At 36.3% G+C, this 13,986-nt stretch overlaps 2 protein-coding genes across 8 annotated transcripts in view; both read right to left on the minus strand.

Moving 5' to 3' along the window:
- The window catches only part of LOC127879193 (uncharacterized), a 341,912-nt gene that overhangs the window by 326,191 nt on the left and 1,735 nt on the right, over positions 1 to 13,986 (minus strand). For 3 of the 7 annotated variants that reach the window (XM_052425922.1, XM_052425910.1, XM_052425918.1), the window contains exons 3-4: positions 11,489 to 11,575; positions 10,920 to 11,016 (exon numbers count right to left, since the gene is read on the minus strand). In XM_052425922.1, the coding sequence (XP_052281882.1) occupies positions 10,920 to 11,016; positions 11,489 to 11,575 (184 nt within the window). Of the gene's footprint in view, positions 1 to 8,364; positions 9,377 to 9,631; positions 9,722 to 10,311; positions 10,494 to 10,919; positions 11,017 to 11,488; positions 11,576 to 13,164; positions 13,328 to 13,986 lie in introns of those variants that run through there. The other 4 variants (XM_052425894.1, XM_052425930.1, XM_052425941.1 and 1 more) reach the window with 3 other exon arrangements.
- Positions 1 to 13,986, minus strand: part of LOC127879229 (glutathione S-transferase-like) — a 252,638-nt gene that overhangs the window by 185,305 nt on the left and 53,347 nt on the right. The gene's annotated exons all lie outside the window — the stretch shown is intronic.

Consider the following 13,986-nt stretch of genomic DNA (forward strand, 5'->3'; position numbering starts at 1 on the left):
TGCAGATTTCGTTAAACTCATCTCAACAAAATACTCCAAGGTTTACGTATGTTATAGGACGCGGTTGTCAATGAAGGTCTTTTTGTTTTAATACCCAGTGATGCAATTTCAGTTTCAGTGAACGTCGTGTGATATTAGGTGCTTGTTCATCGTCTGAACTCACGGTAAATATTCCGTAAAGAAGCCCAAACACCAAGCACGTTCTTAGAAAGTTCGATCACGTTCTGAAGAAAATGCAGAACGGGATGTGAACTTGCTTGAACGTGTAGTTTTGGTCAGAAAAAAATCTACTATATGATTGAATGACGTTCATACACAGTTCGCGCTACGTGCAGCTCGTCCCTACCCCGTCCTATCCCGTTGCCAGTCCGTCTTTATCCAGTTCGAATTGGATCAATGTTCCCATAGTCCCCGTTGGTATGCCGTTTCCAGTCAGACCGAGCCCGTCCTCAGCCAGTTCGATCACGTTCGTACGCAGATCTTCTTTATTCGTTGTGCAGTGGTAAGTCGTTCAAAGGCAGTTCTCACTCCGTCCCACTACGTTCTTAGTACGTTTAGGACGTAGTTGCAGCTACGTTCTGCACGGCGATTATACAACCGACTACGTGCCTGCCAGTTCTCATTTATGTTCACGCTTTTAGCCGACCGGACGTACATTTGTTCTTTCTCGGCTGCTCTGCTTCTAACATAAATTGCACGAAGCAAACATTTAAAAAATTAACAGCTCCAAGATTGTCCATGTTTCAACTTGATATCAAAAATGTTGAATTTTGAGATAACGACCTCTATTTATACGAACATTGTCTGAACGTATTATATTTACGGTTTGAACGTTGTTACAACTGCATTGAGCGGGTACAACGTACTACGAACCTATTGCGAACTCCTTAATACGAGTACAACGTACTAAGAACTTACTGAGAACGTGTTGCAAACGTTGAAAGAACTTATCTTTTTGTTTCTATTTATTTACACGAAACAAGATCGTACATGAGACGTAGTACGGACGGGGTCAGTCTGTCTTAGAACGGATTGGACGGACTAGAAGCGGACTCGATCGGTGTGGCATCGTACAGGTAATTTCGGTCCGATCGCAATACGTTCTGGCATGCTCCTAACCCGACCTTAGTACGACCTATCCGTTCTTAGTACGTCCATTACGTTTCCAGTACGTTGTTACTATGTTTAATTGTAGAACGGGATGTTTTGAAGAAAGAGTAGGCTCAAAGTTCTGAAACACTACTGACGTTCAACCCCGTTCCAGGCCGTCCACAAAGTTCGAAGACAGTTCGTAACACATTGCTACTACGATCACTCCGTTCTCACACAGTTCGAGCCCGTTTAGTCACATTTTTCAGAACGAACTTCAAACGGGGTCGGTGTATCGGGGGTTTCATCACCAAATTAATTTCGTAGCGTATTTGAATGATTAAATATAAACCTATGGTTTAAGCTCGATTTCATCAAAAGCCTAAGGATTGTCCAAAAGCGCTCGAGTCCGTTGCCTGGTTAGGACAAGTACTTGGCCTCTTGTTAGGCGATTTAAAATACGCCCCTTCATTGGGGACAACATATCAAGTCAAGTCAAGTCAATTGTATTGGCAAATACATAAGTACATAGCCAAACAACATACATACTACGTGTAATGGCGGTGTAAATACATGCATATTCAACATGGTGATGAAAAGTATCGCATATATAAAAGGGCATGATATAATAATTCATTAATGGTATAAATGTCCACTTCTCCACGGCGAACGTATTTGAATGAGCGTGGTTTCCGACAATAGTGCATGATCCTAAGCTCTAACTGTACCAAGTGATTACAAGATGTCCTCATTGGCCATCGTATACTGCGTTTCAAGGGGAAAAAGGCACGTGTAGTTGATATTTTTGTATGTATGCTTTTCAAGTTGCTCAATAATTTTATGAGCATCAAATTTACATAGTTTGAAAAAAACGTAATAGTTTCAAACTTGTTATGTAACATTACATTATGGTGGATATACTGTACTCGTATATCGTTAAACGTTTACTCACTTTACGTCAAAATAATACCATCGTCGGACCCAAATCTTATGTTCCTTTGTCACGTCATAATATACTGTGTGTGAAATGGATGGTAAATTTTCGTGTTTAAAAATGTTAAATTACACGTTTGAATACTGTTCTTATTAAGTATGAGCAGCTACGATCATTTGAGCGGGAAACTTTAAATATGACAAAAGCGAAACGTTACGATCAAAAACAAAAAAAGACAACATGATCTGCATTGAAACTGTTTTAAAAGCAAGTCGTTTGATTGGTTGAATCACCTGGAATAAGTGGACATAGAAGCCAATCAGATGCCTCCTAAATTAATCATGACTACACAATTTCGCTAACCTTATTTCCCAAGGTCATTTAATAATAATAGCGTATTTGAGTGAACGTGGGTTTCAACGACGATATATACAGTTAACATGTAATAAATACTTATTTAACATTAGCATCGTTGAACAATGAACACAAAATCCCACGTAGCAACAAATTTGAATTACAAAAGCTATTGTGACAGAACAATATTGATTTTATTAATGTTTTCTACCTTGACAAATTTAAATTTAAAAAAAGCCAAAATGATGCACCGTATGCATCGATACCGACGCTTTTTATTGACAGATTTTGTATGTTCCTAGTTACTATACTTTCCTTAGGACTCCGGGATGCCAACATGGCAGGTTTTTTTTAGTTAAAAACTGTCGCGTTTAAAAAAGCATCCTGCCAAAAGCGACACAGAAATAGAAAAGTCACGGAAACGATTTTATCGAAACCTGTGAATATAATGAAAAGGGGACCCATCTGCGTGTAAAAATGGCTCGCCAGAAGATCAGTCCTGCACGGCTGATAAACGCTCTGAAGAACGAAGACCCAAATGGCTCCTTTAATTTTCTGCGCATGTGGTATCAGATTTACCAATAGATCCTAACGCACAATTGAGCAAAGAATCAATCCAAAGAAGTCAAACTATAGGGGGCCTTTAACAGCTTGCATTAAGTTGTCATGAGCGTTTTTGTACCTTACATTAGGGCACAGTTACCACTCTCTGATGTATGGCTACGGGTCGCCACGACATCATCTTCGAGATTATATGAGGAAGTAATTGCACGTCCTGAAACGCCTGATGAGTGGAAGAACATCGCCAATCAGTTTGAGTTATAGCAGCTGAAAAACTGTGTGATTGCCTTTGGTGGGAAGCATAGTTTGCTTTGTCTTTCAGTGTCGTTGTCGTGAAGGTCCGGCATGGTCGGTGTGATGCCGTGTTGGTCCTTGTTTATCCTGGTATAGGCGTGTCTCTGTCGCATTTTTCCGTCATACAACGTAGCTGTGCCGGAACAGTCGGTGTGGGCGCAGTGTTGATAGCGTGATGCTGCCGGGTTTGTCCGTGGTGGTACTGGTTGGTTCGTGTGGATGCCGTGTTGTCACAGTTGTGATTGTCTTTGAAAGAGCGTCGACGCTCAATAATATCAAAGGTCCACGGATCATCACGATCCGGGATGATCCGGAACGGTCCGGGACTGCCGTATCCATCCATGCCTATATAGGGCTTGGGCTTAATAATAAAATGATTATGAAACATTAGTAGCATTTAGACTGTATAAAATGTAATGGCGAACTATTTTATTTTTAGGCGAACGAGCACACATTGTGATCATAAATGGAAACAAATCGACCTGATATTAAAATTGTAATGTTTTAGAAGGAACATTTTAATCTAATTAAATTGTGACAAGGCAAAGACTGCACTGTTCCATTTCGTTGTATTAAAAAAGCGAGATAAAATAAAAAATACTTTCTGATTATAATGTTTCGAGCATATTTGTATGTTATTGCATTTTTTCTGCGGTCAAAATAACCAACCTGTAGATATCTTACCAAAATCATTGAATAAAATAACATATTTACAGAATGCTATTATTATAAGACTTTAAAGTTTCTATAACGCTCAAAATCAACGAAAATTTCGTTAAGTGTTGCGTAAAATAAAGTTAACACATTAACAATCAGTGTTCCTTATAGCAATAGCCAAAATTTCAACGCTAGATGTGGTATGGTTACATAGATTTTTGTAGATACAAACTGCTCGTTTTTTATTTATTTGTGGCCACAATAAATTCCCGCGAATATATCTAGTCATACGACACACGAACACCATTTAAGTGTTCATGTGTCGTATGAATAGATATGCGAAACAATAATAAAAACGAGCATTTTGTATCTACAAACTTCTATTTTACCAGACGACATCTGACGTTGAAATTTTGGCAATTGCCATAAGGAACACTGAATTTTAAATGGTCAAGTTTATTTTACGAACAATTGTACGAAATTTTCGTTGATTTTGAATAGTAATGTTACTTTAACTATATAATTTAAATTAATTATAAATATACCATGTTCACCGTTCTGTTCTATAAATCCACTTCTTTACACACATAAAAATCGACTTAGATAAAAATATGTCTCAATTTATTTAAAATATATTGCATTTATACTGTTTATGGAGATACCAAATAACATGGATAGCAACGTTTGATGGATTTCATAAACCCTGTACAGACCACCTATGAAATAGATAAATCAGCATCGTATATATGTATTACTTACCCTTACTAAAATTGTTTTTAAATATCTAACGCAATTATTTGTGTAGCAACGTTTTATTTTCAGTTGATAAATAAATAAATATAAGAGCTTGCATGTAATCTGAATTAATTTATAACTTTTCAAACATTTAATATTTTATCTTAATTAAACCATACACTGTTATATACAGTGATAACTAATAAAAGATTGTTTTCATCACCAACAAATACAGCAAACCAAACTAAAATAACAAATAGCAATGGAAAAATCGTATATAAAAAGCAAGCTTCAGTACATATATTTCTCCCTAAAATGTATTTAGCTCTGTAAAAAAACACATACTTGTTACTTGATAAATATCACCTATATCAATATTTAATTGCGATGCAGGTTATCACTAAATAAACAATTGTATGAATACAATGAAACTAAAATATCGAGAAGTTTTTTTATTGAATAGTGTATAGGCATCTCATGCGCACACACACACATGCAAGCTCACATGAATATGCACATTATTTGCAAATATTGTAAAATGGTTATTCTGTAAATATAATTTATAATTATAGGTTATTAGACGTTTCACTGTACAATACGGAGATATATTTGGACGAGCACACAGTTTGACGTCATATTGGACGAGCCGTTAGGCGAGTCTAATATGACTTCAAACTGAGTGCGAGTCCAAATATATCACGTATTGTACAGTTTAAACGTCTAATAAGCTTTTTATTCTTTATCCCTTTCTTCAGCTCTTTGTTTAATTTTAATTTTGATTTTAAAATGCTTTATAATTGCATCTATGCTATTTTCAAGACAAGCGCCCGTGTGAATCGATTATTCTACATTCGGATACTTTTTCTTGATAACGGCTTTAATCGTTATAAAACAATTGCTTAGTGTACTCAACTGTCCAATATGGTAAAAATACAGACTTTTTGGATCCAATACCGGAATATATTGGACGGTCACGTGGTACATATAAAGAATGCCGATTGGATGAATTTATTGGATATAGAATAATATTGTTTATTTGGATATAGCGTAGATTAGCATATATGCAATGTATATGTATAGCGTGTATTGTTCTGCTTTACACAAAATGGCAACTTGACAGCACGTTTCGAAGACGGATATAAAGAAATAGTATTTAAAATAAGCTTTGTTGATGATTCAGATGTGTTTGGTAAATCGAAAACGTTCAAGATAGAAACCGACAAGTTAAGATGGCCTGTCCAAAGCCGTTAACAATGTTTACGATTTCGCGTTACTAAGCTCAGCACGGCAATGCCGTAAGCGATATATTGACAGTTATCGGAAGTTAGAATTGAAATGTTATGAGTAATGACGCTTTACGATTGCTTATGCAGTATAAGTTGCTAAATAGACGTCGGAATTTTTAATACGGACATTAAAATATGAAAATATGCAATATTGAGATAACCGTTCGAATACATACGCCAGAGTGTATATAATAACTAATACTTATCAACGTGTTGCATAAATTGACGTAAAATAAACGTCACTTTATTGACGTATTTTGAAAGGATGAAAGTCAAAATATCCTGACCCCAATCAGGTCATATACTTATGTTTAAAGTCACAGTTCGGCTCAAATATCAGGTTATCTTAGATTATTAATTCCTCCGACTGGGTGTGATTCGTGCGTTGATTGTGACAAAATACTAGCATAAGGCATAGTATTGGGTCGAGTTAGCCTCGCCATTGAACTTTTTTAAAAGCTGAATCTGCGTTACTGTTCTGTTCTGTTAAATGCAAACGTCAATGTTTTATGACATATAAAAATATTCAAAAACAATGTTACCATTTTTTTTAAAGCGCTTAATAACTAAGTGAACTAAGTGTTCAGGTCAAGTTGTTGTCCTTAAATCAAGGGGTTTCCAAGTTGAAAACGTTTGTCAGAGGGTCCTGTTTAATATGAACATGGTGAAAAGGCTGCTTTAAAGAGGAATACTGAGCTGTGTGTGCGATGGGCGGTAAAAGATTCTTGAGTTTGGATCATTTCGGTAAAGCACTTGTGTGCTTTGGAAGCAGTTATCATACGACAACTGCATGTACCCGGACAACCCAAACGCAGTGTATATATATATATATATATAAATATATATATATATATATATATATATATATATATATATATATATATATATATATATATATATATATATATATATATATTATGGAATGAATAAAAGCATTTAAACAGGACAAAAATAGCACAACACACAATTTCAGGTTTTAAAGTGGCAATATGCCCTTGTTTTAAAAAATAAACATGGGTTTCCGCAAATGGATCCCTCACTTGCAATTATGACAAAGGTAATAATAGTTTGGGTAATAAGGTAGTGTGGGTGATCAACCTTTCTTTTAATGCCAACGTAATAATGCTCTTCAATTGATTTTGTAATAGCCAACGAACACATTTTTATTGTGGTGTGATCGCGTAATATGAAATCGATGTTAAGTGAAACAATGAGTTTTTTATGAGACCTAACCAATTTGTTTCAACATTTATAGTTAAACCTCTAATGTTAGTTAAGTATTGATTTATACAGACAGATAGGCAGACAGACAGAATAGTTTAATAACGTCTCACTTTTGTACATACAAACACAGTAAACAGTACGAAATCATTATATATATGTACAAAACCACTCTAAAAGAGTTACGAGAGACGATGGTTCTAAACTTTATAAAAGTGTTCAACAATTATGTGCATTATGAAAACTTTCAAATCTATTAGAAATATATAAATGATCTTTAAAGTAATTTGATTTAAAATGATTAATTTTCTTAAAATATTTTTTTTTAATGCTCACACACATATACAATAAAAGACAATGCAATTTGTACATACTAACCAGTTTTGGTATTTTGAATTGCAAGTTATATTTCTATTTGATACGTAATTGTTATATGCACACATAAAATATTCATATATACATGTGGTTGTGTTGCGTCATAAAAAATGTCATCACAAGTTCTGTAACTGGGTTTAAGGATGACAGCGATCATCTGACCGCAAGAAGTTCATTTTCTCTCTTGGATTTATTGCTTTTAAATTTGGATTAACAAAATGAGCATTTTCTGTTTAAGTGGACCTTATATTTGCATATAGCGGACACATCATTAAGGCATGCTGTTCACTTTCGACACACGTCTTACAGATAAAACAATATCGTTTATTTTCAGGTGCACCATCATAACGTCCTGTTTCTATACGAAGAGGTGCAACACCACAGCGGAATTTTGCCAAGGCACTACGTTGTGCTCGACTTATCGTGTTACACTTGACATGTTGTCTATTAACGATGTTTTCCCATTTTCACTTACATTCGTTTATGCGCCCTGTCTACTTAAGTAGTCAACATACTATTTATTAAGTCTTGTGCCGTCCATCCCGTTTCAGCCAAACAATTGTCCGAGCGAGAATATTTCGACTTGATAACTAGAAATGATTGTTGTATTATTATCATTAAGTTTGTAACTTTATATAATCATTATAAACATTCTTCTGAAAGAGATGGTTAAACAACAAATAAGACATTGAACAGCAAACACTAATTTTTGGTATTACTTCTTCTTTATTCAATATATTTGAGAAAAAACTTTTAAATATACAATAGTTGGCTTACTTTTTAAATGTGTTACATTACAAACTGGCATTCATTGTTACATATTCGGGCGTTTTGTAAATTATTTTTATGATCCGACACTCTCTGATTTACTGGCTCAGTCAGTGATTTAGAGCATTAACAAGGGGTTAGAACGAATTTTAATCACATGTGTTTTTTTTTTACTTTTTAAAGAAAAAGGACTATCCAACAATGGGGTATTTTTGCGTTTAGAATATCGTCATATTGGAAAAATGCCACCCCACACGTTTATTTGTTATTCAATGATGATTGTTCATGATAATTTTTTAATTCAATTATATTTGACAAAATGGAACAAAATGAAAAAAGAAAGATATGTTGCAAATAGATTAGAAATATTTATGTCACGATTATCTATATTAAAGTGTGAAATACCAATAGTGTTGTTTTTTTAAGTCTAGTGAATAAGATGTTTATTGCATATTAAGAGACTTTTGATGGGCTTAATTGCCACTCAAAAGAAGTAGCCTCATAATCGCAAATGGCAAAACTTGTTTGTCCGGCATATTCTGGTTTGTCTTTCACCTGATGCACTTTTCCATTTTCCACCCACATTATCATCCACTTCAGGTCAGTGATCGTTCTGATCGTTTTGAAGGAGACCCGAGGTCTGGTTGACGTGGTTAAACAATTTAAATTATATAGTTTATTAATTGTTTTTACCAGAGAAGCAATACAGCCATATATAAACAATTTGAATTATAAAGTTTATTAATTGTTTTTACCAGAGAAGCAATACAGCCATTAGTTAATTGATTATTCAATTTGTAAAGCAGGTAAGCACCAAAATCATGGTATTACGAACAAACACAATGTGTCACAGTCTGGAATACAGTGATGACGTCGTGTCAACTTCTTTAGGCCTAGCTGCCTTTTCTGAAACACAGTCCATTAATTCCCTATTTACGCTCGCTATCAGTACCAAGGTATCGGTCTTCTGGTAGAATTCTGTTGTGCGGGTAACGGACAAGTGGTTTTCACATATGTCTGGATAAGTGCTCGACACTAAGGATACAGATAAAGAGCAAAACTCAGACTCCTCCCGTGGGTCTAAGGTCATTTGAATGTCGTTCTGAAAAAATAAAAATACGAGTTAATGAAGTTATCTAAATAAACTTATAAGACTACAAAAAGTCGGGGTAGCACTACTTCGATAATAAAAAAGCTTTAGTCGTGCTGTTTTAATGTCTACTATTATTAGTAAAAGTAGAAGAAGAAACTTGAGCTCCTACAGAATAAGTGCTTAGTTCAAACTTCAGTGCGTTAAGAACGAAATTCTTTTAAATTGATGATGTCAATATAACTACTTTCTCAACCAACATCTGACCTGGAGCGCCTCTGCGTGCACGCGTCTCATGCTATCAGCGATGGCAAGTGCAGCCGACAGTGGACCACGTGCATTAACGGATCTCATTGTCTGGAAATACACAACATGGGATTACTATGGAAAATACAGAAAATACTGATACAAACACAATGGGAACTGAACAGTCAAAGGCCTACACTCGTAGTGGAATGTTAAGAAACCGAAAACAACCATACCAATATGAACGGAATATAAAATTTCTTAAATTGACTTGTTTAGAGTTTGGAAAACTTAAAATTAAAACATTTCATTGATTTAAAAGAAGGCATACAATGAACATGTAAATAAAAAACTATTGACTGTGAAAATTATTAAAAATGTCAGCTCATTTTGTACGATCATCAATTGAAATCGGTAAAATAATAAAGCGTTATAGAGTTTTTCATAAACAATACGTGTTTAGCTGTAACTAATTTTTCTGTTAGACAAGGCAAGCTTTTTATTCATATTTTCCCTAACTATTATAATAATTTTAGACTTTTAAAATTATTAAAAGTTTGTCAGAAAATACTAACTTAATGCAAAACAGTGTGACCAAGCCCATAAGCCATCTGATTTCACTACAAGAATATAATTATTAAACTCAAACCGCCAAACGAGCAGTTTAATCTCAAAAGAGCTGAAGCATAGAGGATCATCACCTGTCTGTTAGTGACCGGATGCAACGCCCCGTCCAGGGCTGGAAAGTCAACATGTGACAATCTACTCCAGAAGATATCTAACTGACGATTGCCAGGGTTATCAAAGCATTCAACATACGGTAAGACGAGGATAACGTCAGCAACTTTGCAGGCAGCGCAGAAGTCGGCAGTGGTGGAGACGCCTACAGCGACAGGAATTCATGAACTTATAGGACATTACATATGGGAGTTTTCCATTACAACAAAACTATCCGAAACGTTGGGGATTAAGAGTTGTATGTGTCACCATCTGTTCCATTGGACACTTTTTTACGAAGATGTCGAAGTAGTAAATAATCTGTAATCTACAATATGCATTACTTCCATTCACTTAATACGAGTATATGTGCTAATATTGGATGAAACCACTTTGTATTCTCCGCATGTGAGTTTGTGTTGGATAATAAGGTCTGAGGCGTCAAAAAATGATGACTCAGGTTAACCTAACTTTCAAGACTCATGTAAGACTTTTGGATAAAAGCTGCCATCATTAACTGTTTAGTTTCATTGGAAGATTGTCATTCTTCGTAAACAAACTGTGGCTTGATCACTTGCTAAGACTTCGTTACCAATCAGGCTGGGTAGGGCGCAGTCTCGAAGTTCCGTAGCCACGCCCATCAGTTCATCTTCTCTATCACTCGTGTCACACAATACCAAGTGAACTCCCTAAACAAAAATGTTTTCACGTGAAATTTAATATTTCGTCAGTTATTACGATATTCATTATAACGATATCGGGTCATTTACTTACCATGTAGCATTCTCAAAAATATAAATCCTATAACATGCTCCGTTTATTGTCTTCGTGATATGACCAACAAATAAATAAGTGCCGAGTGATTCACCGATTTCTGGTAATAACTATTTTATACTTGTAACAGGGTTTATGACACAATGTTTCCTTAAGTGCGATTTTTAACTAATATATGAGACAGTTACTAATGTACATAATATGAAGGAGAGAATAATTGCATACATTTAGTTGAAATACAATAACTTTTTTCATTCGTAAAAAAATAGACATCTACTCAGCAATGTATTGACTGAATCCATCTATTCAGAGCTTAACGACATAAAAAAATCTACAATCAAGTCGCGTTCATATTTTTCAAAAAGCGGAGGAACGGCGCACATCTACCTGATGTTGAAACACATCTCCGGCTGCCAACAGCGGAAGTAATTGATAGGCAACTCGTGAACAGGCACCCGATATCAGCACGCGCATCTATAATAGGCAGTTCAATAAATAGGCATTAGTGTCTTCCAAATAATAATGGCTATCTTATGTACTTATGACAAGAGGAAAATTGCATCAATAAATAAATAGATATAGAAACACTGCATGTAATGTGCACGCCGAGAACCTATATTTGTATTTGGGGTCCAAATTGACTTTGGATTGGTAGTACATTACAGTGCAGTGTCCAATAACACCTTGTTGACGTTAATACATAAAAAGTAAATAAACAATACCATAACCAAGGCAAAGATGAGGGAGCTGTCTATAACGAACGTTCGCGGTTTCCTCGTCTGCGCGTTAAGATATATAGGAAAATTACACCAATAAATAAATAGATAAAGACTAATAATACTAAAACGACGGAAGGGTACGTCCCCCCCCCCCAATACATATGTCACTTGGTCCCTTTCGACCAATATGGATAAGCTCTAATCCTTTTTTTTACAACCAAATAGCGCTCTAGGTAACAAAACCCAGGGTTCTGCGAGACCCTCGTTTTCCTTCTCTTAAGCTGTAATCAGCAACGACGACGAAGGTAGGGGAAAAGCACACAGACAACATACTTCCACGCAGGATCGGAAGACGCAGTAAGTGCGCACGTGGGCAAATTTACCCACAGTGCAACCCCTATAGGTGTAAATATTGTTGTAATTAAATGTGATTAGTAAACATTTTTTCCCATATGTACAAGACTTAAACATGTTGAGTAGAGCGTGTCGGCTGGGCTAGAGGGCGCGCCTGGAGAGATATCTCTCGTCCGTGCACTCTGGCTCTGTTGACATGACATACCCAACATGACAAAAATAAAAATAAATAAGAGAATGGTGACGGTATTTGTTGTTGTTGTTTCCCCTACTATAGCGTAGGTGATGTTTTCTTGTAGTGTATTGTAAGTTTTTTTCTTGCATGCCTGTGCCTTGTTACGTTTGACGTTGAATTGTAACCTTTGTATTGCTAACCTGCACGTATTACCCTTGTCACTATGAGGGTCAGATCGAATTAGAGGGATGGTCAGCATTAACATCCCAGATCTATTCCCTCCTGACCAAAATGCACTAATAAATATAATTACCATCTGTGTAACCATTAGCAATATGAACAGGAATCAGAACGTGCGCTCTCTCTCTCTCTCTCTCTCTCTCTTCTCTCTCTCTCTCTATCTCTCTATTTTCTCTCTCTCTCTCTCTTCTCTCTCTCTCTCTCTCTCTCTCTCCTCTCTCTCCCTCCTCTCTCTTCTCTTCTCTCTCACTCTCTCTCCTCTCTCTCCCTCCCAAAAACAAACCAATATACAAGGCGCGTGAAAATTAATCCTCCCCCCAAGAAAGAAAAGTGTAGAATCAGAAATGTTCCTCCCTGGACCTACCCCAACAACACAGTCATCTCGGGTACAACCCACACAAACCCCTTTTATACTATATTAAACTAAATTACCTTTCAAAACAAGTCTGACCCTTGCAACACCATTAAAACACCTGACAATATACAATAGCACAACAGAGAGAGCCCATGTGAATTTACACCAAGACACAGGGCAGTAGAGTAATATCTGTACTAATCTATGTTGATGTACTAACTAGTCCTCCGCGAGGGACGTTAAACGGGGGTGCAGTGTATCGGTGCTCTACACCGGGCACTTAAAAGAAGCAGGGGCGCCTCTGGAATCGGGGCGCCCTCTGTATCCCGCTCGAACCCCCACTAACACCTCTTGGGGCGGAGAGCACAAAAACCACACACAAACTATAAGGAATAAACATCGATGCCAATAAGGATAATGCTAATCTAGAGATAATAGGAATACTGCAAAAACCATTTCGATAAAAGGCAAACCACTACATAATCCATTTAACAAAAAAGCATCTAGTCACATTAAGGTCTCATTGGCCATCGTGCTCTGATGTATAATATGACCTAATTTTCTCCCCTGAAAGGTCACAGGGGCAGGTCAATACATCTGTAGTCGCGAAGACGCTGGACGACCTGTAAATAAATCTCAAACACACACATAGGCATTAGTGGCTACACGGTTCTTTACCAGTAGAACACCAGATATCAACACGCGCATTTATAATAGAGAGGTTAATAAACAGGCATTGGTGGCTTAACGGTTCTATACAATTAGGGCACCAGATATCAGCACGCGCATCTATAATAGACAGATGAATTAACAGGCATTGGTAGCTACAAGGTTCTCTACCAGTAGGTCACCAGATATCAACACGTGCATCTATAATAGACAGGTCAATTAACAGGCATTGGTAGCTACACGGTTCTCTACCAGTAAGGAACCAGATATCAGCACGCGCATCTATAATAGACAGTTAAATTAATAGGCATTGGTGGCTACACGGTTCTCTACCAGTAGAGCACCAGATATCAGCACGCGCAGTTATAATAGA

This window comes from Dreissena polymorpha, chromosome 1 (genome assembly GCF_020536995.1).
Source record: "Dreissena polymorpha isolate Duluth1 chromosome 1, UMN_Dpol_1.0, whole genome shotgun sequence".
Taxonomy (NCBI): Eukaryota; Metazoa; Mollusca; class Bivalvia; order Myida; family Dreissenidae; genus Dreissena; species Dreissena polymorpha.